Source organism: Microtus oregoni, unplaced genomic scaffold (genome assembly GCF_018167655.1).
Source record: "Microtus oregoni isolate MIOR12 unplaced genomic scaffold, Mior012 000015F_ref0000493, whole genome shotgun sequence".
Lineage (NCBI taxonomy): Eukaryota > Metazoa > Chordata > Mammalia > Rodentia > Cricetidae > Microtus > Microtus oregoni.
In genome coordinates, this window is record NW_024543074.1 from 32492277 (window position 1) to 32518203 (window position 25927).

The window sequence follows — 25927 nt, forward strand, 5'->3', positions numbered from 1 at the left end:
AAGGTATGCTGGACCCCTAGACGGCTGCTGCGGATGTGGCCCTACTTCTTGGATATGCATGGGCCAGAGAAGTTAGCCTTTTGTGGGTCAATTCCAGAGCTCCTGTCCATGTAATACTTGATCATAAGCTGTAGGATTGGGGACAGCGAAGCAAAAAGGAATGAAACTGACTGATTCTGAACATTTCCCAATGTGACCTTATCCGTGGACACCTATGTGTACACCTAAGGATATATGGGAGAGATGGAAAGGCTCTGGCCTTCCTGAGAAAACAAGTCTAAATGTCAGGACAAAGGCGTTTATGTTTGGGTATCTATTACAATATAACAAATCACCCACCTCCCCAAAAAAAATTAACTCAGGAGCAAGTGTAGATATTCCATCCTTGGTTGGGGCAGGAGAGAGCTGGTGTTGGTGGGGGTGGGACCAGAGGAAAATACTGAAGGGGTTAAAGCGGCTCTTTGTGTCCCCCGAATTTGTCTGCTAGGGCTCAGTGTTGGAGGGCTTCACAGTCCAGGCCGTTTATAAGATTCAGACGAATGATACTTCCGTCCTGTTTCAGAGGAATGCATTAAACCAAACAGTTTTTTAAAAAATACTACAGTAACCATTCTACAATATTTCACACTTTTGAAGGGCAGGGCTTTGGGTAGAATTTAGCTTACCGGGTGATCTCCATGCCTGAAAAATTCAGGGTTCTTCAGTCCTGGGATTGGGCTGGGCTGGGGAGTCCAGAATAACTTTCTTCATCTGCTAGGTACCTTGACAAGGTAAGGCTGGGAGGGTGGCCTCAAAAGGACCACTCTCTGTCCCTGTGAAATCTCTCTAGTATGTGTTCCATCCCTACCCCAGGACTCTACAAGTAAGTGTCTGGAAAGACCGGAAGTGGAGTGTGTCGCTCTCATAAAACCTGGGACCAAAGTCTAGCTCAGTGTCAGTCACTTGTGCCTTAGTCCTTTAAAATAGTGTTGTTGCTGTTGTTGAGATGGGCTCCCACTCTGCAGTCTAGGAAAGAGATGGGTAGCTCTAATGTTTGCCCTGTGGCTGGCTCTGTGCTCTTGCTGTTGTTGAGATGGGCTCCCACTCTGCAGTCTAGGAGGGAGATGGGTAACTCTAATGTTTGCTCTGTGTTGTTGCTGTTGTTGAGATGGGCTCCCACTCTGCAGTCTAGGCTGGTTGTAAACTCGCAGTCTTCATGCCTCAGCTCCTAGAGTCTTGGGATTACCGAAGTGAGCCGCCATGCCTGACTTGAACATCCCACTTTTGATGAGAGGTCAAAGAATTTGTAGTCTTTTAAAATCCCTTATGGCTTGTGTTTCTCTCACATCCAGCAGCAGAGACTGGAGAACAGCTTCTACTGAGTGTGATTTCTCTTTACTCCCAGCACCACCCTTCCCACAGAAGAGAATTATAACAAATCCCTTTCCTCCCTCATTCCAGCTACAGCCATATTTCTTTAAGGAGCCACGTGTTGTAGCCAGCACTGGACTGAGCCGTGGTTTAATGAAGGCACTAATCCACATGTGTGTCAGTTGCTATATACTCTGATGTTGCATTAAGACAGAAAATAGAGACGGGAAGAAGGAAGGGGGTGGGGAAAATTTATAGCTCAATTAAAAACAATAAATAAATTAAAAAGTAAAAAAAGACAGGTAATAGATTTCCTCTTGAAGAAGTAGACGAAGAATGAGCATAGGTATGAATTCTCCACTTCTTTACCCATGTCTCCTCTGTCTCGAGTTTGTGGTCTGTGGCCTGTCTATTGTAGTTATCTGACCTGGACCTGTTGTCTGTCTGTCCCTAACAAAGGACTTTGTTCTGTGTTTACTGAACAGAACATAAATCAATGATATGGGAAAGAAATGGGAAATATTTTTCAACAGAAATCTTTAACAGAATTTTATAGGGAAGAGGTTTTTTGACTGACTCTTAATAGCACTCAAAACCACACAAATCTTAGCAACCAAGAACACACTGCTTTCAGTGCTTATGGGATAGTTTGTTAAGTTGGTTTTAACCCATTGGCTGCTTTCAGTGATACTTACATACATATACACATACACATGTATACATACACATACTTTATTATGGGTCAGGAGCATGGAAGTACATAATTTAGGATTAAAGCTATGCACTAGCTTAGGTTGTAAAAGCTGATGATTCTGTGGGAAGGGCAAGACATGGTGACGTTGGTTACATTGTTCTCATAAAAGCAGGTCAGAGTGAAATGCGCTGAGCACTTCGTAGGAGAGCTGGTTGAGTACTTAGTGCAAAACCATCTCAAAGCATGTCATCAGTTTGGGTGGGAGACCGGGTAGAAAAATGTGTCTCTCCAGTTATGGCTGGTTACAGTTACGGCTGCTGTGCAACTTTGAGATGGTCGGTTTCACCAAACAGTTTAATTTGAAGATGACCCCCTGCAGACATGTAAGAAACTGGCCAGATCTGGCTAGCCGCCCTCCCATCGAGCTCCTTACCTGACTTCCAAAACTCGACACAGCCTTCTCCATCAAATGGGGACGCCTCCAAATGCATTGCCATGTCAGGTTACAGGGCTGGGTGTCTGAACATATGGGCTCTGAAACCACTCTGTCTCTACCAACATTCTGTAGAGATACTCGAACTCCACTGTTCTAGTCTAAGAACAGGACAGGGACATGCTGGGCTGGCCAATCACGTCTTGTTCTGCCAGCTCTCACAATGTATGATGGTCTCCTCCCAAGAAGAGAGGTGTCCTCCAGAAATGGGCCAGGTTAGCTGAGGTGTGTTCTGCGGTCTCTGGTACTTTGTACACACTTGGGTGTATACTCCGTCTTCTGTCTGAATCCACCTCTGTCTTCCCACCCCCTGGAAAATGATTAGGGCACGTGGACTTGACTTTATTTACATATCTCCAGCACTTAGGGAGGTGAAAGAAGAAAATCCTGGCATGGCTTACAGACCAGGCACTATGCTGAGCGGTAACACACATGAACATGTTTGGTCCTCACAATAGCCCACAGAACTCGTATAACTGTCTCCACACATAGAAAGGGCAGAGCCCAGCAACCAGCATCCAGAACCTGCTACCATCTCACGGTCCATGCAATGCACAGAGCAGGGGCTTGTGTGCTGGAGTGTCACCTGCAGCCAGGACGTGGCCGATGGAAAGGGTGGCAAGACAGAAAAGGATTCGCAGTGGTTCTCTGGGTCTTCTTGCTGTGGACATATGGCATGTGAGCTCCTTGACTAAACACACAGCTCTGTGGGCTCCATCTGACGCTTCTCTCTCCTTTCCGCCCTTTAAATGGCAGGTTGGAGGACTCGCTTCTGAAAACGTCAGGTGGGCAGAGGCTGTGCAGAACTTCAAACAGCAGGAAAGGACATTATGTGGAGATATTCTTCTTACTACAGCTTTCGTTTCCTACTTGGGCTTCTTTACCAAAAAATACCGAAAGAGCCTCATGGACGGGACCTGGAAACCCTATCTGAACCAGCTGAAGGTATGTGTGGCCTGAATCTGTCCTGACAGTGTCAGCCTGTGTGTACCACTGAGATCACATGACCATCATAATCCAAACCTTCCAGTACTCCTTGCATATGCACCGACACGCCCACTGAGTACCAGGCATGGGACACACACACTCATATCCTCTCCACTGTCAGGCAGTATGATCCTCTATCCTCTGGTCCACCTAGAACCTTGTTTTGATGGGGTTCTCATGGGAACTCCATGCTTGGTCCTTCATGCTCTGGTTCTTTGATGAACTCCACCTCCTGACTGACTTCCAAGTGGCAAAACCTGGGAGATACCAAAAGATGTCTCTGTTCCAGAGGGCTTCATAGGAGCAGTGGGGGAAGTCCCTTCTCTGTTCTTCCTGGCCCATTGTTGTTGGCTCCCAAAACCATACAGTCTATACTCATGGCTCAGAAACACAGCCATAAAAGCCACGTTGTCATCAGTGCTCAGGTGCTCTTCCATGGGCCATGCAGAGGGGCAGGCACCTCTGTGTAGCTATTCCCAGACCTTCCCTCTGTATATCAAAGTGATAGAATGGGGGTGGGGAAATGATGGCTGCTGAGTAAAGGAGATTTCAAACCTCACCTAGACCCTAGCATTCCTTTGGCAAATCCTTATCTCTCAGGTTCATCAGTTCCCAAACACTAGCCAAAAATTCAGAGTGTCCTACATGCCATGCCAATGTAACACAAAAGACATGCCAGGCCAGGATGGCTTCAGCATATTCATTGTCCAACAGAGCTGATCAGGTCCACAGACTTCAGCAACAGAAAGAGTGGGCACAATTGACAGCGAACCCGGAGGCATATCCCAAACTCCACCCATAACTACAGCCCTAGATGGCAAAATGCATTTGTATAGCAATGTCTAAGATTTCCCAGATCTACTCATAAAATTCTACCCATGTGATGGTTTGATAGACTGGTTTCAGATAGTTACAGTACTAGAAATAGCACAGATACAAGTTCAGCAGTAACTAGTGACATTCATTGTGCTAACTAGTTGAGCTAACAGAGCAGTAATCTCATTCATCTTGAACACTTGTGATGGGAGAAAATCGCTGGAAGAACCAAGGACTGAGAGAAGATGTGTGGCTCTTAGCGGCATGGGAGATTGGGCTTGTTTGAGATGCATAAGCATTCCTGTGCCATAGATGCCTTTGGCAGGGTCTTAGTCTATTGTCTGGTGCTGAAACAGTGCTGAAGAGCAGCTATCAATAAAGGACTGCTATTTATTTGGTTCATGATGCTGCAGTCTGCTTTGGACCTTAGTACTTTGACATCCTATGCCAGAAGACAGAAGAGGAAGAAAAAGTGAAAGCCAGAGAGAAAGGTGGGACCAAACTCAGGTCTGTGACCCACTCAACGGGAACTAATTCCCTCCCAGAATATCAATGGGAGCCATTTACAGAGCAGAGCCACAATGACCTGCTCCCTGGGAGTTAAGTTGTCAACACCTGAATTTTGGGGAACACATTTGAACTACAGCAAACAGTCTGGTAAAGTCTATGAACCCCAGAATAATGTTTTATTCATAAGATTACAAAGAAAACATGGCAAAACAATTTCTGGTTTTGCTTTGTTTTATTTTCACTATACTTTTTTTTTGTTTGTTTGTTTGTTTGTTTTTCGAGACAGGGTTTCTCTGTGGTTTTGGAGCCTGTCCTGGAACTAGCTCTTGTAGACCAGGCTGGTCTCGAACTCACAGAGATCCGCCTGCCTCTGCCTCCCGAGTGCTGGGATTAAAGGCGTGCGCCACCACCGCCCGGCCTTCACTATACTTTTCAATCCTACCTTAAACTCACAATCCTCCTGCCTCGGCTTCCACTACCATGTCTGGCTACATCAAGCTTCTCAAGGGAATTCAGTCCCTTGTAATTTTTATCCTGAGATCAGAAATGTATTTCAAATGTCATATATATGTAATGTATATGTAATTACAGCAGTCAGGATGCTGAAATGATAGGATTATGAGTTCAAGGTCAGCCTGAGCTATGTAGTTAAGATGTTGGAGAGAGAGAGAGAGAGAGAGAGAGAGAGAGAGAGAGACATTACATGATGCTATAGTGTATGCCTTCTCTTTCCTTCATTTAAACTTGTTTTAATTGTGGCATGATGTTCTCACCTGTAAATTTCATACTCTAGAACCATGTGATTAAGTTGCCAATGACTCACAAAAAATATCATAGTGTTTTAAGTAAGTCAATGATTTTTGTGAAACAACATTCACTTTCGTCCTGGGGATCTTGTGGCCAAAGGACTGCCACTTGAACATGCCTAAAGGAAGAGGAGTTGAAAAGGGGTTACACAGCCTTCCAGAGATAGCTACACAAAGCAAATTGCAAAGACAGTTGAATCAAAAATTTAAAGTCCAAACCTCAAAACCATTATACTAAATGGAAATGGCTAGACACAAAAGGTCACATCTTGTATGATCCCATTTTTATTAAATATCCAAAATAGGAAAATCTATAGAGACAGAAAACATATTAGGAATTGCCAGAAGCTTGGGGTGGAGACACACAGGGAGGGATTGTTTAATGAGCATGAGAGGTCATGAAAATACCTGGGAGTAGATTGATCGGGTTGAAGACTGTATAATACTGAGAATGTGCTATCCTCCACGAAACTTACGATGTTTCATTTTACATTATATAGAGTTTACCACTTTTTAAAGATATGTAAGTCAGTGGAAAATATTGCTTACTGAAGAATTGGATGACCTGGGAGAGACCAAAATAGAAAAACAGAAAGAATTTTCCAGCTCTGAGGGTACACAGAGGGACGTGGGTGGAGTTCTCAGGGCTTGGGTGTGCTCTCCAGCAAGCCCCAGCAGGTGTGCTTGCTAGGAGGGCCTTGTGAACAGTCTTGAGGAAGAAAGATTGATGTAGGTAGGGGCAAGGAAGCTTCCTCAGCCCTAGGTGAGAGGAAAAAGCGGTCTGTGTGTGCCAATTATGCCACCGGGAAACTGACCTGAGAAACAAAAAAATAGCAGAGAAGTAAATGTCCACATGATTATTGTATAAATTAAGATATAAATAATCAGACTGGCAAGATAGCTCACTCTCCCAGATGAACTATTTGAGTTAGACCATGGAGACCCACATCGTAGAGGGAGAGAACCAGTTCCCTCAAATTATACTCTGAACTTCCACACGCATGTCGTGGTGCATGGACACTCACACACGTACACGCACATGCATTCACATTCAACGAGTCATTTTTTTAAAGACATAAATGAGCCGTAGAAGGGGTTTAAGATGAAGACACTGAGAAGCGAAGAGTTGGTTTCAGGATAGATCATCTATCAAGATGCTTTCAGTAGCAATTACACAGCCAGGACAGCACTCTTCAGAGGCATGTTGATCTTGCTTTCAAAGGGGTTATGTTATGTAGTAAGATACTATGGATTCTCCCCAACAGAGGTGGAGTTTTCCACTCAGAGTGTGCCTGTCATCTCTTCATCAGGTTCCCATCCCAATCACCTCAACCTTGGACCCCCTGAGGATGCTGACCGATGATGCTGCTGTGGCTGCCTGGCAGAATGAGGGCCTCCCTGCAGACCGCATGTCCATGGAAAATGCCACCATCCTCATCAACTGTGAGCGCTGGCCGCTCATGGTCGACCCTCAACTGCAGGGCATCAAATGGATCAAGAACAAGTATGGAGAAGAGCTCCGAGTCACCCAGATTGGCCAGAAGGGGTAGGTGAATGGGTACACAAGGTGACACTGTTGCCATTTGTCTAAGAAGGAAACACTGTGTGGAGCAGACTTAAGCCCTAGTGGATTTTCTTTTTCTCTTCTGATCTCTCCAGCAGGTAACCCTCCTTATTTCTTGCACGCTTCCCTCTCAGTTTAGGAAGTATTTCAGCAAGATACTTGGGTACCAGCTCTGTACTCTTTCTCTTTAGGAATCGTGTGGTCAATAGAATGATTGTAGTTATAACTTAGTATACATTTCATAGGAAGAGAAGCATTCAATGGTTCTCCAACACAAAGAAATGGTGAGTGTTTAAGGAAGCCAGAAACCCTGTTTACCTTGACCATTGCATAAGATATACATGAATCAAATCATCACCCTATACCCCACAATATATACCCTATTATATACCTACATCTGGATCAGCAGGCAACAGGAAGAGAATGTGAGCCACTGGGCCTGGCCTGAGCATCTGAAATCTCAAAGCCCACCCCCAGTGATGCACATCCTCCAATAAGCCACACCCACTCCAACAAGGCCACATATCCTAAGCTTTGACATCAGACATGGAGACGCAGAGTTTGGAGTTTCCGCCAGTGGTTTTTGGTCTTGCTTTGGTTCAGTATTTCCTCACCCTGCTCCCTTTCGTCCCTTTTGGAGTGGTAATGTTTATCCTGTGCCATTGTGTTTTGAAAGTATGTGATCTCCTTTTTCATTTTGATTTTACAGGAGGTTATAGTTAAGAGACTGCCCTGAGTAGCAGAGACTTTGAACTGTGTGCTTTAAAGCCATTTTGAGACTGTAGGAACTTTTGAAATTGGACTAAATGCATTATAATATGGCTGCAAGCCTATGGAGATCAGGGGGTGGAATGTGGAAGTTTGAGTGAGGATGGCCCCCATAGACTCATAGGGAGGGGCATTACTTGAAGGATTAGGACATATGACCTTGTTGGAGTAGGTGTGCTCTTATTGGAGGAAGTGTGCCACTGAGGGTGGGCTTTGAGGTTTCAGAAGTTCAAGCCAGACCCAGTGGCTCACTCTCTCTTTCTGTTCTCTACTGATATGGATGTAGGACTCTCAGCTACCTCTCCAGCACCATGTTAGTCTGCTTGCCGCCATGCTTCCCATTATGATGATAACGAATTAAACCTCTGAACTGTAAGGCAGTTCCAATTAAATGCTTTCCTCTGTAAAAGTTGCTGTGATCATGGTGTCTCTTCACAGAAATAGAACATTGACTAAGACACAAACTGAGCATGGGCCTTCAGCTCCCTCTGGTTGGGGACTATGAATGCAACTTAACCAGCTGCCTTAAGCTCCTCCCCACAGACTTCTCCTGGTGGACTATACCCATGAACTAAAAAGAACCCTTTTTCCCTTGATCCAGATCAAGCCTGGAGGCACACCAAGTGCAGGCCAGCAGCAACCAAGCAGCAACCAGGACTAGCTCTTGATGGAGGAGAGCAACCTGGTCGTTGTAGTAGGTTCACTCTGTTCAGCCTGGCTCTTGGGCTCCTAGTTCCCAGGGGACTCTTCTGGAGACTGACAGGCACAGTGCTAATCTATGACCTGGCTTGACAGCTAAGTAAGCATCAGCTTCTCCTCCCACTACATCATGACTTTCATGATGTTTAACATGCGCCAGCAGGCTCATGCTGAGATCCATGGAGACCACCTTGACTGGCACCTATCACTCCATCCTCACTGCATCAGAGAACACAAGGCATGAGGGAGGCATGGACTGACAGAAGAGCCTCCCCTTGGATCTGCCTGGCAGAAACAAATGTCAGGGGGAAGTGACTGGAACAGACTATTATGTGGCCTTAAGAAAAGATCACAGACGGGGAGCCTTTGCCCACAGATGGGACTGGCAGTGATAAATGGGAAGTCACAGGCTGAGGTCGTGTCATGAGAAATGAAAAGTGGCCTAATGCAAGGCTGGCCCCTCGCCCCAGAGTGGCTGCAAAGTGCTTCTATACCTGTAGGAACGGATGGGAAGAAACTGAGTCCTGGCAGCAGCTCCAAGCACTACCATGGATCTGTTCCCTTTTCCTTTGGAAGAAAAAAAAATGACTTGCTGGGTTGTCTCACAGCTATGGGAAGGTATTCGCCTGGAAAAGTGCCTATAGGGGAAGAGGGCCAGGAGCCAATGACAGTCACAGAAGACAGTGCCCCAAAAGGAGAGCCATGGAAGTCTAATAGCCAGACCATCCTAAACTGTGGTCCATGTGCTCTTTACAGTTAGTTACCAGGGGTTTCTTCTGAGGGACCAGGTGTGAAAGGTGCTGTCTTGCCTGTGTTTCGAGTGGTTTCCAGGTCAATGTGCTAGTTCTAAAATTCTCTGGAAAGATGGGACAAGATGAGTTTTCTTGACTGTCTGAATCGCTGTCTTGGGTCCAAGCAACAGAAAGCAAACAGATCCTGTCATGTATATAAAGTACCCCAGATGGTCTGCAGATAATACTGGCATAATTGGCTCTGTAGCCTTTGAAACTAGCAAAGCCTCAACGTCAGAGCTAAGGTGTGGCCAAAGCAGTAGGTGGACCTTCAGCACTGCCTCATAGTCATCTCCTGTTGTCTTCAGTCTGCAAACACGCAGTGCAGCAATGCAGCCCTGCTTTATCTGCATAGTCACACAAACCATACTCCAGTCCCCTCAAAACTGGTGGATGTGGAAAGACACTCTGAACATGCTTTTAACTGTCATGGAAAGACGCTCGCAATTGGGAACCTTTCACAAGATTATTGCTTTGTCTGGAGTAATGTCAGATGAGAACGGGATGATCATTATGAATGGAGTTATTTTCTCTTCTTAAGAGAGGGTCTTAGATAGCCCAGGCTGACCTTGAACTTCTGATTCTCCTCGCTCCACTGCTCCAACACTAGGACTACAGGAGTAAACCCCCAAAGCCAAGTTTATGTGGTAGTGGAGATGAAACCCACTGCTTCATGCATGCTAAGCAAACACTCTGTCAGCTAAGCAACAGCCCAGCTTTTCATGAAGTTCTTGATGTACCTTGAATACATACACTGAAGGAATCCTGTCTGAGATAATACTTGTCTTAGCTTGGCTCTGGTCACCCAATAGAAGTGGATATTTATGATGATTCCCTGCTCAGTTTGGAGTGACCTCTTGCCATTTCTGCATTTTATACAATCATTTTGATCTACGGTGCTTAAAATACCATCTAAATGGGGGCCCCATGGTAGAGTTGCAACATTAAATTTAGAATATTTTTCTCAAACTAGGAACTCCAGCAACCCTCAGCACAAAAGAGACCCAGCCTGTCTCTATGGCTCAGATACAGAAAGCACATCACACACCTCCCTTTAAAACCTCCCAGTCCTAAGAGTTGGCATCCTTTTTGGAGTTTTTGTTTTAGATATTTAGTTACTTGGAGCTGGGGGTGAATGGGCCACAGCACAGAGGACAACTTTCAGGAGTCAGTTCTCTCCTTTTTCTATGTGGGTTCTGTAAGCGTTACAGCTCTGAGGGGAAACACTTCTCGAAAGCGGTACAGCTCTCAAGGGAAGGACATCCCACTGCAAGTGTTACAGCTCTGAGGGGAAGGACATCCCACTGCAAGTGTTAAGCTCTGGTGGAGGAAGGCTTCCCCAAATTGTTACATCTCCAAAGGGAAAGGTCTCTTGGCAACTGGGAGTCAAGGAATAATACAAAGTCACACAAAGTGTGTGACTGTACAACAAACCTCACACAAGAGATTTATAGGGAGATCAGAATCCAGGAGGGTGGCTGCCTCTGCTCAGGCAAGAAGCAGTAGAGAAATAAACAGAAGACAGGGTTTATATAATGTTTCTTAGGGTTGGAGCTTTCCAGGATGGAGCTATCTAGGGTGGGGATTGGTGGGATTTCAAGTCCTGAGGTTGGGCTTTTTACTCTGTAGGGCAGAGATTACACGGCCATTAGGGCAGGTAGAGCATTCTGTGGGTAGAACCTGACAGTTGGAGGGCCTCGGGGGAGGGGCCTGGCTACTCATGCTCCTTGAGAGTCTTACAGTTTACAGGAATCAAACTCAGTCTGTCATCATTGATGGAAGGTGATTTCATCCACTGAGCCATCTCACCAGACCCAAAGTCTCTTTTTCACAAGATTTTTCTGAAGTAATCCCTTAGTTGTTTGTTAACAATTTAATAAAAGTTATTTATGAATGTTTAGGAAGACTGGAGAGCCTTTGCTGGTCTTCCAGAGGACCCAAGTTCAATTCCCAGCACCCACAGCTCACTTATCATCTGTAACTCCAGTACCAAGGGATCTGATTCCTCTTCTTTCAGCCTTCACTCACACAAAAGCATACACAACATGCAGATCATAATAATAAATCTTTAAAGATAGACAGATAAAAAAAGTATATGTTTCCTGTATTTGTATAGGACTTGTAGGGCAAAAGGGCCAAGGAAAAACACCCTGACTCTGACTTAACCCCAAGACCAGGGTGAAGGAGAAACCCCTTGACCCTGACTTGACCCAAGACCAAGGCAAAGAGACAGAATCCCACCAATCCCTGAGCTTGCCTCAAGATCAGACCAAAGAATTCCACCAATCCCTCAGCCTGCCCCAAGGTCCATCCACAAAATATCCCTCCAATCCCAGGGCACCCTGGAAAGCTCCAGCCCCCAAGAAACTCTACATAAACAATGCCTTCTGCTCAGTTCCCGGCTGCTTCTCATCTGAGCAGAGAGGCAGCCACCCTTCTAGTTTTTTCCCTTCTAATAAATCTCTTATAAGAGGTTTGCTGTGCAGTGTGACTTTGTGGTATTCCTTGGCTCCCGATTGCCAGGATGCCTTTCCTTTCAGAGCTTTAACACTTGCACTAAGGAAACCTTCCACGCTGGAGAAGGTAACACTTTCGGTTGGGGAAGCCTTTCCCTTCAGAACTGCAACACTAATGGACTCCTAAGGTGAAACTTAAAAGCAGCTATTTGTGGGTTAACTGGTGGCCTGTACCAACTTGTACTGTGAGCTAAAGGGATACAGGTTAACTGGTGGCCTGTACCAACTTGTACTGTGAGCCAAAGGGTTACAGGTTAACTGGTGGCCTGTACCAACTTGTACTGTGAGCCAAAGGGTTACAGGTTAACTGGTGGCCTGTACCAACTTGTACCACGTGCCATTTTAGTGTTCTCAGAAAATGGATAAAATGTATTCTTAAGTATAATGAATCTTACTTTACATGTGTTAAAAATTACTTTGGAAGAATATTCAGTTTGTTGAGGAAATGCTTATATTTTATGTAAAAAATTAGACTATAAAGCAACAGTGCCATATGAATTCAATAATACAAAAGCCAAAATTGGGTATATAATGTGGTGAATTCTCCATACCAACAAGTTGCACGAAGAGTCAGCCATACACTTGGTACCAATTGCATCTGTACTGAACATGTACAAACTTTCTCCCTGGTCATTAATAATCCTATACAGTCACTATTACACAATGTTTCTCTGAATCAAGCATTATAAATAAAAGTGTATGGAAGGCTGGCTGCAGATTGTGTGTAAACATTGTTTCATGTAAAGTGTAATAGAGTGCTTGTTGGTTTTGTTTTCCATGGGGCCCCAAATCAATCACCCAGTACCAAAGGACCACTCAAATAGCCAGATGTCCACAGTAAACACTGAATTGTACATAACAGGCTGAGGGTTCATGATTAATTTTCATATTCCTTTTTATTTTGTCATTTCTATTTCTAAAAGATGTAAAAAGCATATGTGTGTGTGAGTGTGTGTGTGTATACCAGAAACATCATTTTAAAGTAAAGTGCAATAGCTGAAGACATTTCTGGAAGCTGTGCCTCCCTGCCTTCATTGCACTTCCCTCCAAGGCACAGTGTTCTTGTTGCATTGCCCCAGATCCGTGCATTCATGAGCTCACTGCCTAACTTGCTCCCCAGTTGCCTCCAGACCATAGAGCGTGCCCTGGAAGCTGGAGATGTGGTGCTGATTGAGAACCTTGAGGAGTCCATTGATCCTGTGCTGGGACCACTGCTTGGGAGAGAAGTCATTAAGAAAGGACGGTGAGACTCGAATGCACAGCTGCCCTGTGCACAGCACTGCTCCACTGCCCTGGATAGAGCTGTAGAGAGGTCCCCTCTAGACCTCTTCCCCTCGGCTCAGGTCAGGGAGCATTCCGAAGCTGACAGACCTTCCTCTTCTCTAGCAATAGGGCATATCATTGCCCTTGGATTCTGGAGAGGCTTCTAGAAGCCTGCAGTTCCTCGCCCTCTTTCTAATGGCCATGGTGCACAATTTGAAAAGAACCCTATGGGGAAATGGTCAAAAGCAGAAAGACTTCTAAGACAAACATTTTATTCAAGCCAGATCTGTGAGGCTTGGTGCTCAGCTCCCTGCCAATTTGATGACCCTTTGTGACTTTGAAGGCTTAGCAGATACAGAGCAGAAAGAGGTGGTTGATATGAATGAGAAAATGAGAATTAGAAGGGTTTCCATTTCACATGGTAGAAGTGCTAATTGACACGAAGCTGTGGTTGACTCTGGGGTCATTCTTACCTGTTTTCTATTACTATAGTGAAATATTCAAGACTCAGTAGTTTATTAAGAAAATTCATGTGTGTACTTCACAGTTTTGGAAAGAGAAAGTCCAAAGTTGGCCAGCTACATCCAACAAGAGTGTTTTTTACAACATACAGACATGGCAGATGGCATTGTGGTGGGAGTACATGAGGAGGGGACCCACATGGGAGACAGAAACAAGAGATTGTGGAGGGTCCAGGCTTATTTGCTCTCTCAGAGATTAATCCCCTCCTGCTAAACCCAGTCCCCTCCCAAAAGATAGCATTAGCCCCTTCCAATTACCTTCCACCAGCGCCCCCTTGCAGGCGCGTGTACACTCACACACACACACACTCTCTCTATCATATGGAAGGCCAAGCTTCCAGTACATGGATCTTTGGGGACAAATGGGGGACAAATTACATCCAAGCCTTAGCAAGAACCTTACCAGCTGCTCAGTCCCCAAGTTACCCTTCTGTGTTTTAGACAGTACCTGTTTCTCTGTGTTTATTTTTGCCCATCAAAACCCTTCTCTTTCTAGCTGAGATAAAGAAAGCCCACTGGCATGCCTAAGATCTCCCTGCCAAAGGCAAGCAGCTACCCCTTCTGCCACACTCTGTGCTGCCATCTGCTGGGGCATTTCCATAGCATCTGAATCTATACTAACACAGTGGGAACAGCTGTGCCCGAGTTTCACAGTGTAAGATGAAACATGATGACTCCGAGACAAAACTTAGTCCTTCCAACCCACTCCCAACATTAAGACAAAGGAAGGTCCTAGGTAGTTGTTAGACATCATTAGGAATGCTTATAATATGATACTATTTGAGTATGCTTTTGTTTTAAAACAATCTATAACTCTACCTGAAGGCACCCCACCTTCACTTGAGCCTTTGTGTTTCAGCTTCATTAAGATCGGAGACAAGGAGTGTGAATTCAATCCCAGGTTCCGGCTCATCCTTCACACCAAGCTGGCCAACCCTCACTACCAGCCTGAGCTGCAGGCTCAGGCCACCCTCATCAACTTCACGGTGACCAGGGATGGTCTGGAGGACCAACTGCTGGCCGCTGTGGTCAGCATGGAGCGACCAGACCTGGAGCAGTTGAAGGTGTGTCCGAGATTTCCTGAGGAAGGGAGCAATGCTCTGCCGCCAGGGAGCAGTTTTCCTGGAATTGTAGAGAATGGGTTCTTCAAGACATTGGATGAGTCCAGACCCTACCTAGTCACCTGTGAATACCCAGTTGGGAAAGGGAGAATGTGGTGAGCTGAGGAACTGCATCAGGATAGCTGGGGGACTGGGCATTCCAGTCCCCAAGAGCAGGGCCTGGCTCAGGGCTCTGATACGTGGCCATCTGATCTCACATACTCCCAGGAGACAATTAGAACTAAGGAGGATTAACTTGTGCATGGGTAACAGAAGCAGGGCCATCCTTGCTGGGGCTGTGCTATGTCAAGGCACAGGTCGGGCATCTTAAACAGCAGAAATCTAGGTCCTTTCATTTCTGAAGTCTGGGAGCCAAAGAGTGTGGCGCTGGCATAGCTGTTCCTTATGAGGCTTTTCTTCTTGGCTCGATGAGAGCTGCCTGCTCGCATGAACCGTTATACACGTATGGAGCAAGGAGCCCCTCTCTTGTGTTTCTATTAGGAACATTAATCTCATCTAGTAAGGGCTCCCCTCTGATACCTAAGAACTTTGCTATATCGTCAATTGGGAGATTAGAGTCTTAGCATACAAATTTGGGGGAGCATAGTTCAGCCCATAGCATGAGCATGCCTTCCTTCCTCTCTTTAAATGTGATTAGCTTAGATAATACAGGTCAAAAAGGGAAACCAGCCTTCCGCAGCATATGTGAGATGAAATTCAAAGCTCCCCACAACTCTCCCCATCATGCATTAGTCAAGAGAGGCCGGGAGTCTGAGTCCACAACAAACAAGATTGTAACGTGCAAGACCCAGCGGAGACCATGTAGCAGTCTGTAGAGCTTAGTACAAAACAGAGAAACATGGGAAGTAGAAATGCAAACTGAGAAATAATGTCTTTTTAGCTACTAATAAGAATTTTTCTGGAAATGAAACCAAGTAATATGGAAATTAAAGAAAACAAGAACATGAGGGCCATACTGACCTGAAACTCATCATTCTCATGCCTCTGTCTCCCATTTGGCAGAATCGTGTGTGTGTGTGTGTGTGTGTGTGTGTGTGTGTGTGTGTGAGAGAGAGAGAGAGAGAGAGAGAGAGAGAGAGAGAGAGAGAGAAGCACACATGCACACATACACCAGCAAGCACAGCTTAAGGGGACTAATTTAAACAGTAGTTAAGAAAGTTTCTATGAGGTGCTAGCATCTGAGCTAATTTCTAAGTGATTTGAAAGCCTCTGGGTACAAAGTGTTTCCAGAAGAGAACAGAAAGTCCTAGCCTCAGGCTGAACTGAGATCTGAGTTTGTAAAAAAAAACAGCACAGAAGCTAGAGCAATAGCTCAGCAGTTAGAAATACTTAGCACTATTGTAGAAGATCCAAGTTCAATCCCCAGCGCCCATGTGAGATAGCTCACAACCATCTATAACTCCAGCCCCAGGAGATCTGACCCTTTCTGGCCTCTTGGGGCACCTGTACAAATGTGTACGTACAGACACACATACACATGATTAAAATTTTTTAAAAATAAAAGAAATGAGTGAGTAAGGATTGGCATGGCTAAACACCCTAACATGTAAGTTGTTCTTGACGGGGATTGAGAGGTTTCGCAGGTCAAAGATGCTAGAGTCATCTGAAGTTAGCTCCCAACTGCCAGGATATAAATAAAAAGTCCCCAGGGCTTTAGGATACCATGCCCAATGATCACAAAGCAAAGAGGACCTGACAGCTCCTCAGATTCCAGTCCCACTCCAGCCTCAAGGAATGATCTGGCTGGAACTGTGTGAGGCGGGTGGGTTTCTTTCAAATACTTTTTTATTGCTCATCCAGTGCTGGTGAAGTGAGAACTGAGACATGACTCTCTGTGCACAAGTTCCATTTAAGTGATATTAGCTGTGTTCTAAGTGTAGCATAGAACTCTTAGACATAAGGACTGGGAGTCACAGGCTACCAACATAGAAAGAGCATGAGCCAGCTCATGGTCTCCATTCCAAAGCAGTGAGGGATTACATCCTCCAGTCCCTCCGATACCAGACCAGCTGATGCTCCAGTCTCTGTGTAAATGATGTGGTGTTTGTGTAGAACAAGTCCACATCCCCCCATATGCTTCAGATGGCCTGTGGATTCCTTCTAACATCTACCGCAGTGTAAATGGTACAGCCAGCACTCATAGACTGCTGTCTGGGCATGCTCAATTCGGTTGCCTCTTTTTAACTGTAGTGTCAGGCTAGGCTACTTGCATTTCCACGTCCAGAATTTCTCATCATGGCCAACTGCGCAGCTGCAGCTGAGACCCCACTCACCTGCTCACTTCTGCTCATGCTCAGAAGCACTCTGCTGTTATAAGCATTGCTTCACTGTCTCTGCAGGGAGGGGCTCCGGCCCTTCAACAGTTACTTATTCAGCCCTCTCGTAGAGTAGACTGCCTTAGCATCTCTACTTGACTCCTTACTTACTGTTTACAGTCTGATCTCACGAAGCAGCAGAACGGATTCAAAATCACCCTCAAAACCTTAGAGGACAACCTGCTGTCTCGCCTCTCTTCAGCCTCGGGGAACTTCCTGGGAGAAACAGCCTTGGTGGAGAACCTGGAGGTCACCAAGCAGACCGCTGCGGAGGTGGAGTATAAGGTACAGCACTCTAAAGTTCCCGGGCCAGGTGTTTCCTTGGTCTCCACTTCCTCTGCTTCATTACCTGAAGCTGGCTTCTGTTTCCGTCTTCCCAAGTTCCTTCTAAAAAGTCTAGAAAGATGTAAAATTGGGAGGTAGACATGTTGAGACTGATATGGGGGGATTGGAGGAAGAAAATGGGGGAGTAGTTATGATCAAGTTCATTATATGCATGTATGAAATTCTTGAGAATAAAGGAAGATTATAATTTTTAAAGTTGTTTTAAAAATCCAGGTCTGATCCTGGAGTGACTCCTGCTCATCCTGGGTTACAGAGCTCCCACCTTCCAGAAAAGACTTTTGATGTTTCTATTTCACAAATAAGGGCCATGGTTTTTCTGCAGGGAACGGTACCCAGAGAGAATTGCCCTAGTTTGTGGAATAGCCCCCGAAGTTGTATAAATTGGTAATCCAGATGTGACTGTGTCCTAAGACAATCCACGGGGCTGGCAAAAAAAAAATCTCAAAGTATGATTCTAATGAGAAATGTTGGTAACATTCCAGAATATTAGCTCTCAATGACAATAGCATCCTGGGAAAGCAGTTATAGTACATAACTTCCTTCGTGGATATCATATTGGAAAGGCTTTTTCCCATGGAGACTAGAGAATGACTTGATGAAAGAGAGACTCAACTCTTCACCCTTCTTACCAAACCTCCGATGGGCCCTTCTGCATCTCCCTGCTGAATCTGAGACTGGCTCTAATAAGGACATCACACATCTGTCACAGGGACAGGAGCAACATGTCTCCAAACGAGTGTGCTGAGTGCCTCCCTTTCCTGGAGTTCTTCTAAACAGGAAAGGCTTTTTTCCAAATAGGAACAAAATGGAAAAAATAAATAAAAGGCAGGTGGAGCTGTGCATTAGGAGAGCACTGGCCTCATAGGCACAAGGCCCTGCGTTCAGTCCAAAGTGTTCAAAACAGAGCAAGTGAAAAGTCACAGTCAGCCAGGTCATTCCCACACTGAGCTAAGAAATAAACTGTGATGACTCTGAGAAGTCCAGTCTAGCTCAGTGGTTGCTCCATCTCCAGAGGGGGCCATGCATGCTTGTAAATTATAGAAAGTCCACAGCCCTAGGCCAGAGAGCCCCAGCTCACATAGAGGGAGTAGGTGAGAGGGTGGCACCAGCCTTGCCGACCTCTCCTGCCTCTTCATCCTTACTTCCCTCGTCTTTTCATTAAAATAGTGAACCTATCACATGGAACTTTCTCATCAATTTTGTCACCTTTTTAAAAGAGTCTTATTTTTTCTTCTCATTCATATAATAGTTATTTTTTTAGTAGCTGTCATATTCCAGATTCAATGACAGTGGTTGGGGCTATAACGTGCAGCATGCATGGGTCGTAAGGGGAGACGGGCATTTGAGGAATGGCCTTGAATTCGCAGCAGTAAGAGAGGATGTTTAATCCAATGGAGCTGGTGAGAATGTCAGCTTCAGAGGAGATGGAAAGTTATCCATGGAAAGATGGAGACCAGTTTCCAGCGTCATAAGGCACGAGGGGCAAGCATGAGTCTACAGTTGGTCTATGGGTCCACGTGTGCAACTAGGAGAGATGCAGATAATTAGAGAATGGGGACAGCAAGAATGAAGGTAGCTCATTCCTGATTGTCTCTTCAAACAGTCATGGGGGCGTAACAGCAAGGTGTGCTCCGAGAAGTGTTATCACTGAGGACATCACAGTGTACCTACATAGAAGCCAGCACAGTCAGGCCCTCGATGCACAGTCTGACTATGGAACTCCAGTATATGTGCTTTCTGTCTTTGACCAAAAACCTTATGTGACTGTGCTTTAGGGACCCAGGAGTCAATCCTGTCTGCTACAAGTGAGGGAGAAGTGATGAGATACGAGGTTGGGAGAGAGGTAAACATTTATGATATTTATGAAAAATGAGAATAAAACTTGACTAGAGGCGTAGAGATTAATGAGCGGAGCTAAGCAGTGGGGGCGCTGAAAACTAAATCTGTAATGACACTGACTGAACATCATGAGGTGTTTTGAATGCTCTTCTGAGGTTCAGCAACTGAACTTACCCAGTTTATATTTATTTGCATCATTGACGTATAGTAGTTGGGTTTTTCTTAGAGTTTCTTCTTAATTAGCATCATCGTCTCAAGCATTACTGCATGTGCGTTCTTCAGCCTTTCAACCCGTCCTAGTGAGTCTGAAATAGATCTTATAGACTCTAGGTTACAGGATGCTAGAACTATAAGACAGAGGGGTATCTCTTATCAAACCCCTCTCTTGTTACTCCCTCATTGTGCCCTCCTTCTAGCGATCACCAGTCCTCTCTCGGCTTCTGTGTCATCCATTTTCCAAGCTTCTCAAATGAGTGAAAACACAAAAGTGTTGGGTTTCTGTGGCTGGCTTATTTTACCTAACCCAGTTGCTTCTAGTTACATTGAATTTGATACCAATAGCAGAAGCTCATCCTTTTAGCTGAATAGTATTTCGTTGTGGGTATCTACCAGAATTTTTTTTTTATTCATGGGTCAGTGGGCATCTTGGTTGATTCTATAACTTGGCTAATGTGAATTGAGAATGTTGTTTGTAGAAAACTATCTCTTGACACATGGATTTCATTCTTTAGATATGTGCCCAGTGGTAGTTCATAGATGAATTGGGCAGTTTTGTTGTTATTGTTTTTGTTTATTTGTTTGTTTGTTGCTGTTTTCCATATTGGGTATGGTACTTTAAAAATATTTATTTTTTTATGTGTATGAGTGTATGTATGTATGAGTATGTTTATGAGTGCATGTAGTGTACTATATGGGTTCCTAGTGCCTGCAGAAGACAGAAGACCATACCAGATTCTCTGGAACTGGAGTTATAAACAGGTGTCGGTGACCAAACCAAGATCACCTACAGAACTTCAAGTGTTCCAGTCTTGGCTATAGTACTCTGCGTTCCTACTAGCAGTACAGAAAAGTTCCCCTTCTACATCTCTGCAACAATATTCATCTCTTCTTTAACTTTAAAAAATTTATTGACATTAAGAAAATGAACTATTTCTTAAAACTTTTTGTTTAATTTTTCCTTTGTTTTGGGGAATTTCATACATGTATACACTAAAATATGATCATATGGTGGTTGTCTGAATAAGAATGACCCCCATAGACTCACACATTTAAATGCTTAGTCACAAGGGAGTGGCACTATTTGAAAGGACTTAAAGGATTAAGAGGTATGGCCTTGTTGGAGGAGACAGATCACTAGGGGTGGTCTTTGAGGCTTCAAAAGCCAATGCCAGGCCCAGTCCCCACCTCTCTATCTGCCTAGAGATCAAGATGTAGCTCTCAGCTACTGCTCCAGTACCTGCCTGCATGGCACCCGCTCCCACCATGATGATAATGGACTAAACCTCTGAACTGTAAGGAAACCCTCAAAGCCCTTAATCAAATGATTTCTTTCATGAGTTTCCTTGGTCATGGGGTGTCTTCACAGCAATATAACAGAGACGAAGACACATATCTACCCCTCATTTGCCCTGAAACTTCTCCCAGATCCTCCTATTCCATCAGACCCCTTCCAAATTCATGTCTTTTATATTTTAATAACCAATAAGTTAAGTTAGAGCTGCCCGTGTGCTCCTGGGGGTGGCTTTGTTTGCAGGAACACGGGAAGCCTAGTAGTGGTCCATGTCTTCAATAAAGAATGAGTCTTCCTCCCCAGCAACCATCCCACTGCCAATAGCGCCTCAGGGAGGAGAGGAACCTAGAGATCATCTACTCCATCTATTGCAAGATCAGGCTGGCTTGATCTTCTGTAGCCCCTGTGAAGGTGACCACAGCTGCTGTGATCTAATGATTCTGATAGCTGTGTCATGTATGGAGGACAGCATTTCACAATACTCCTCATCTTCTGGCACTTACATTCTTTCAGCCTCCTCTTCTGTGATGTCCTCTGAGCCTTGAGTTATAGTATAGATGTGTTGTTTAGGGATGAGCACCCCATCTCTTCTTCTCAGCCTGTTGATCATCCATGTATCTCTGCCAGTGCTGATAGACGCGTCTCTCACCAAGGCTAGAACAGCCCAGGTTTATGGCTATAAACATAAATACTTAGGAAGCATCTTGCTATTGTGACCATTTGGTAAAATAGAAATAGCAGGTTTTAACTCTTTAAGCTCTCTGTCTGTCTGTGGGTTTTGATTAAGATTAAAGTAACAAGCAGGGATGCCTCCTGCACAGCAGGCGTCAAAGCCAATCAGAAAGTGGTTGGTTACCCCACTGCAGTCATGCCCACTATTGGAGGAGGAGACACGTCTGACCTGGAAGGTCAACATTGCATCACGCAGGGTCAAATTCTAGGCAAGACCACTGGCGCCTTTTCTCTCCAGCAGCCACATAGAACTTTCCAGGACTGTGCAAGCTAGCCAGCAGGGACACATTTTTTCTGTTAATTTGTGTTAACATTTCTATGTCCTTGCAGCTAGCGTATGGCATCTTCAGCAATAGGGTCTTGCCTCATGGTTGTGGTAACACGGGCAATAGCAATAGCCTGTATTGTTTGAGGGATCTCAGAGGCATCTTTGAATAAAAGGGAGGTATCCCATACCTTGTATTGTGATTTTCATGTTGACCCATGCCTTCTGGGATCAACATTATTCACCTGTGCAGAGTAATTCCATCCCAACTCTTTTTTTCTGAAGTTTTATTTTGAAATTAGTATGCTGACTACCGTGTTTACATAAGGCTCTTCCATCTATCCTTAGTCAGAGCTGGTAGCAGTTCTAACTGGAGTGAGATTGCTCCTCCTTTGTTGACCTTTTCTTTATCCTTCTTCTCTTAGACTTTGAAGATTTGAGAGATGCTCACTATATTTCATTTTAACATTTTTGCTTACATATAAAATGTATTTCATTTTAAATGTGACTTTAATATATATGTTTTAATGAGATATAAAATTAAGCAATATATCTAGCATCTTCCAAAACAATTTTCAAGTACTTAAATTTTAATCATTTTCTTGCATTTTTTGTTCTTTTTTCATAATGTATCTTGTGCGTTGTTATTGCTGTTAAGAGTCTGTTTTCAGTCTAATTGCTATTCTTTTGTAGGCACCTTATGCTTTCTGATTGCTTTTGATATTTTATTGTCATCATTGATTTCCTATAATTTCACTATATGGTGAAGCTACATCCATATTTATCATACTTAAAAGATATACTTCTTCCAAATAAGAAAGCTCCAATATTTTGTTGACTTGGGGAAATTCTTAGCTTCTGACATTAGCTTTCCTTCATTTTCTTTATTCTCTACACGTTTCTGTTAAATGTATTTAGATTTCCTCTTCCTACCTACCAGTTCCTATAAATGTTCACAATTTCCCATCTTTGTATCTTTATGAACTTCAGACCTTTCTCCCAGTTTCCTTATTTTCAACTCTATTTAACTCATACACCATTTCATCTAAATAACTGTTATTTTCACACACCCTTATCCATTCCTTCCCAGGTAAAACCTGCTCTTTTTTGAAAGATCTTTGCACTGTGCTTTCTTCAGTATGTACTGCTTCTAAGTGTACTAATTTAATGGTTGTTGTTAGGTTGTTTGATCCTCCTCAATTCTTGATGTGTTAAACTTTGTGAAGTTTCTTTGCTTTTTCTTTTGTTTTTTGTTTTTTTTTGTTTGTTTTGTTTTGTTTTGCTTTTGTTTTATGGCATGGGTGGGGAGGAAGGGCGAGGTTTTAGGAGAGGTCTTTGTTTTTGAGACAAGGTCTCATTGTTTGGCCCAGGCTGGCCTTGATCTTGTGATTTTCCTGCCTCAGCCTCCCAAGTGCTGGGTAGAAGAAGTCTTCTAATTGTCTTCTTTGGTAACAGTTCTTACTTAGTTACTCTCTGTTGCTGCTATGAAACATCATGCCCAAAGCAACACATAAAAAGAAAGCATCTGATTTGGGGCTCATGGACCCAGAGGGTTAGAACCCATAACAACCTTGTCAGGAAGCATGGAAGTAGGCAGTCAGATATGATGCTGGGGCAGTAGCTGGGATCTTGTGCCCCAATCAACAAAAACAAAGCTGAGAGAGTTTACTGGAAAATTCCATGGGTTTCTGAGACCTTACAAACCACCCTAGCGACATACCTCTAACAAAACTGCACCTCCTCATCTCAAAATTTCCACTGACTGGGAGCAAAAATTCAAATATGAGCCTATGGAGGCCATTCTCATTCAAACCAGCACATTCCAACCCAGCCCACAAAGCTTATGACACATCATAATAATGCAAAATGCATTTGGTCTAATTTCAAAAGTCCCCACAGTCATTCACAGTTTTAAAAAGACCAAAGTTAAAAATTTCTTCTGAGACACATGGCAATCTCTCAACTATAATCCCCTGTAAAATCAAAAAGCAAATTGCATGCTTCCAACACACAGTGGCACACACAGGATAAATATTAATATTTCAAGAGAGAGGAAATGCAGCATACTGATGAAACACTGGACCAAAGCAAAACTGAATCCCAGCAGGGCAAACTCAAAACCCTGTAGTTCTATGTCCAGTGTCAAAGGGCTTTTGTGGCTCTTCCCTTCCAGTTTTGCTGACTGCAAGACACTTCTCTCTTCTTCTGGTTCCACTTCTGTCTGCAGCTGTCCCTGGCAGCTATCCCATGGCTCTGGCACCTCCGACATCCTGAGATCTCCAGTACAGTTCACTTTCACAGCTCCACGCTGTGGCCACTCTGGGTCTCAATGCAAGGACTTCCCAACCTTACACTTGGCCTCTGCAGCTTTCGTTAACCACAGAAGATCCTACACCCTTTACTCTTCTATCCTTCATGACTCTTAAAGCCAGAACCACATGGCTGATGCTGCCGAGTTCTTCTGCCTACTCGGGATAGAACCCACCTCGCTCCTTGATTGACATTTGCATACTCTGATTTGTTGGTGCACACAGTGTCTTTTTTACAAATTGCAGGATTGGTTGGGCCTTGCAATGAGAGCATCACTCCTTTTTCATTTCACATCAGCCCTCTTCTTATCCTTTCAGAACAAGCATTGGCTCCAACATTAAATCTTCTGGCGCTCTTTTTCATTTCAAAATTACCATGTTGTGTTTCTTTTGGCCCTGCTTACTCTCTTTTATTTTAATTCTTCATAAGGGTGATTACTAAAAACCAAGTGGCAGAGTCAGTATTCGGCTGACTTGAAATCTCTGTTGCCAGTGAATTTTGTCCCATACTCTTTAATTTAGCATCAAGCAGATTCTTAGTACAGGGGCAAAAAGAAGTCCCCTTCTTCATCAAACTCTCACAAGTGTGGTCTCTAGTCCAGTTACTAATATCTTCTTCCTCCGAAATCTCTTGAGCTGGGGCCTCCACAGAGGATTATTATGCTTTCAGCAGTGCTGTCTTCTGTGTTCCTATTAAAATGGCCCAGTAAGCACCATTTACTCTGTTCAACCATGTTCCTAGTCCAAAGTCCCACGTGAGGGATGTCTTCCACATCCCTCCAAAAAAACAGCATGGTCAGGCCTGCCACAGCAGTAGCCCACTTCCTGGTAGCCACTTCTGTCTTACTTACTTTCCTTTTGCTATGATAAAATACCCTAACCAACACAACTTATAAAAGAAAGCATTTAATTTGGGGCCCTCAGTTCTAGGAGGTGAGAGTCTAACCTGGTGGGGAGCAGTGTCAGCTGACCAGTATGGTGCTAGAGCAGTAGCCAAGAGCTGAATTCTTGATCAACAAGCACATGGCAGAGACAGCTATCTGAGAATGGCATGGACTTTGGAAACTAAAAGGCCCACTGTCAATGGCACAGCTCGCCCAGCAAAACCACACCTCCTAATCCTTCCTAAACCGTTCCACCAATAGGAATCAAGTATTCAGACATATAGCTGCTTTCTATGTGGGCCATTCTCATTCAAACCAGCACAGTTTCCAACTGTAATTTATAATAATCTGATCTGAGACCATGAATCGTGATCATTGCTTTTTCCTGACGGACTCTCCAGTTGCCAATACGTTTTATCTGTTTTGGAATAGTTACCAATGGGTTTATTCTATTTTGGAATATAAGGACAAAATAAGCTAAAGACCATGTGCAGAGACACAATCTTACAGAAATATATATTCTGGATACTTAAATCTCTTCTTATTATCAAGACAAGAACCCTTCTGAGAACAAAATATTCCACTGAAGGAGATTCTCTGTGTGGCTCAGTATATAACTAGTCCATTTAAATTAAGGAAAGGGCTAAGTTTGTAGCTCAGTGGTGAAAGACTTTCTGACAGGTGCAGGACTCTGCAATCAACTCCCAGCATCACACACACACACACACACACGCACGCACGCACGCACGCACATTCACAAGAATGAAAATTGTGTTGTGCTTCCTTCCTGGACTTCTACCACATTTTACTTTAGAGTGATATGCACTTC

At 44.2% G+C, this 25927-nt stretch overlaps 1 protein-coding gene across 1 annotated transcript in view; it reads left to right on the forward strand.

Moving 5' to 3' along the window:
• The window catches only part of Dnah9 (dynein axonemal heavy chain 9), a 336148-nt gene that overhangs the window by 251976 nt on the left and 58245 nt on the right, over positions 1-25927 (forward strand). The window contains exons 52-56 of the mRNA XM_041664051.1: positions 3294-3482; positions 6967-7202; positions 13115-13237; positions 14638-14842; positions 17335-17499. Of these exons, the coding sequence (XP_041519985.1) occupies positions 3294-3482; positions 6967-7202; positions 13115-13237; positions 14638-14842; positions 17335-17499 (918 nt within the window). The remainder of the gene's footprint in view (positions 1-3293; positions 3483-6966; positions 7203-13114; positions 13238-14637; positions 14843-17334; positions 17500-25927) is intronic.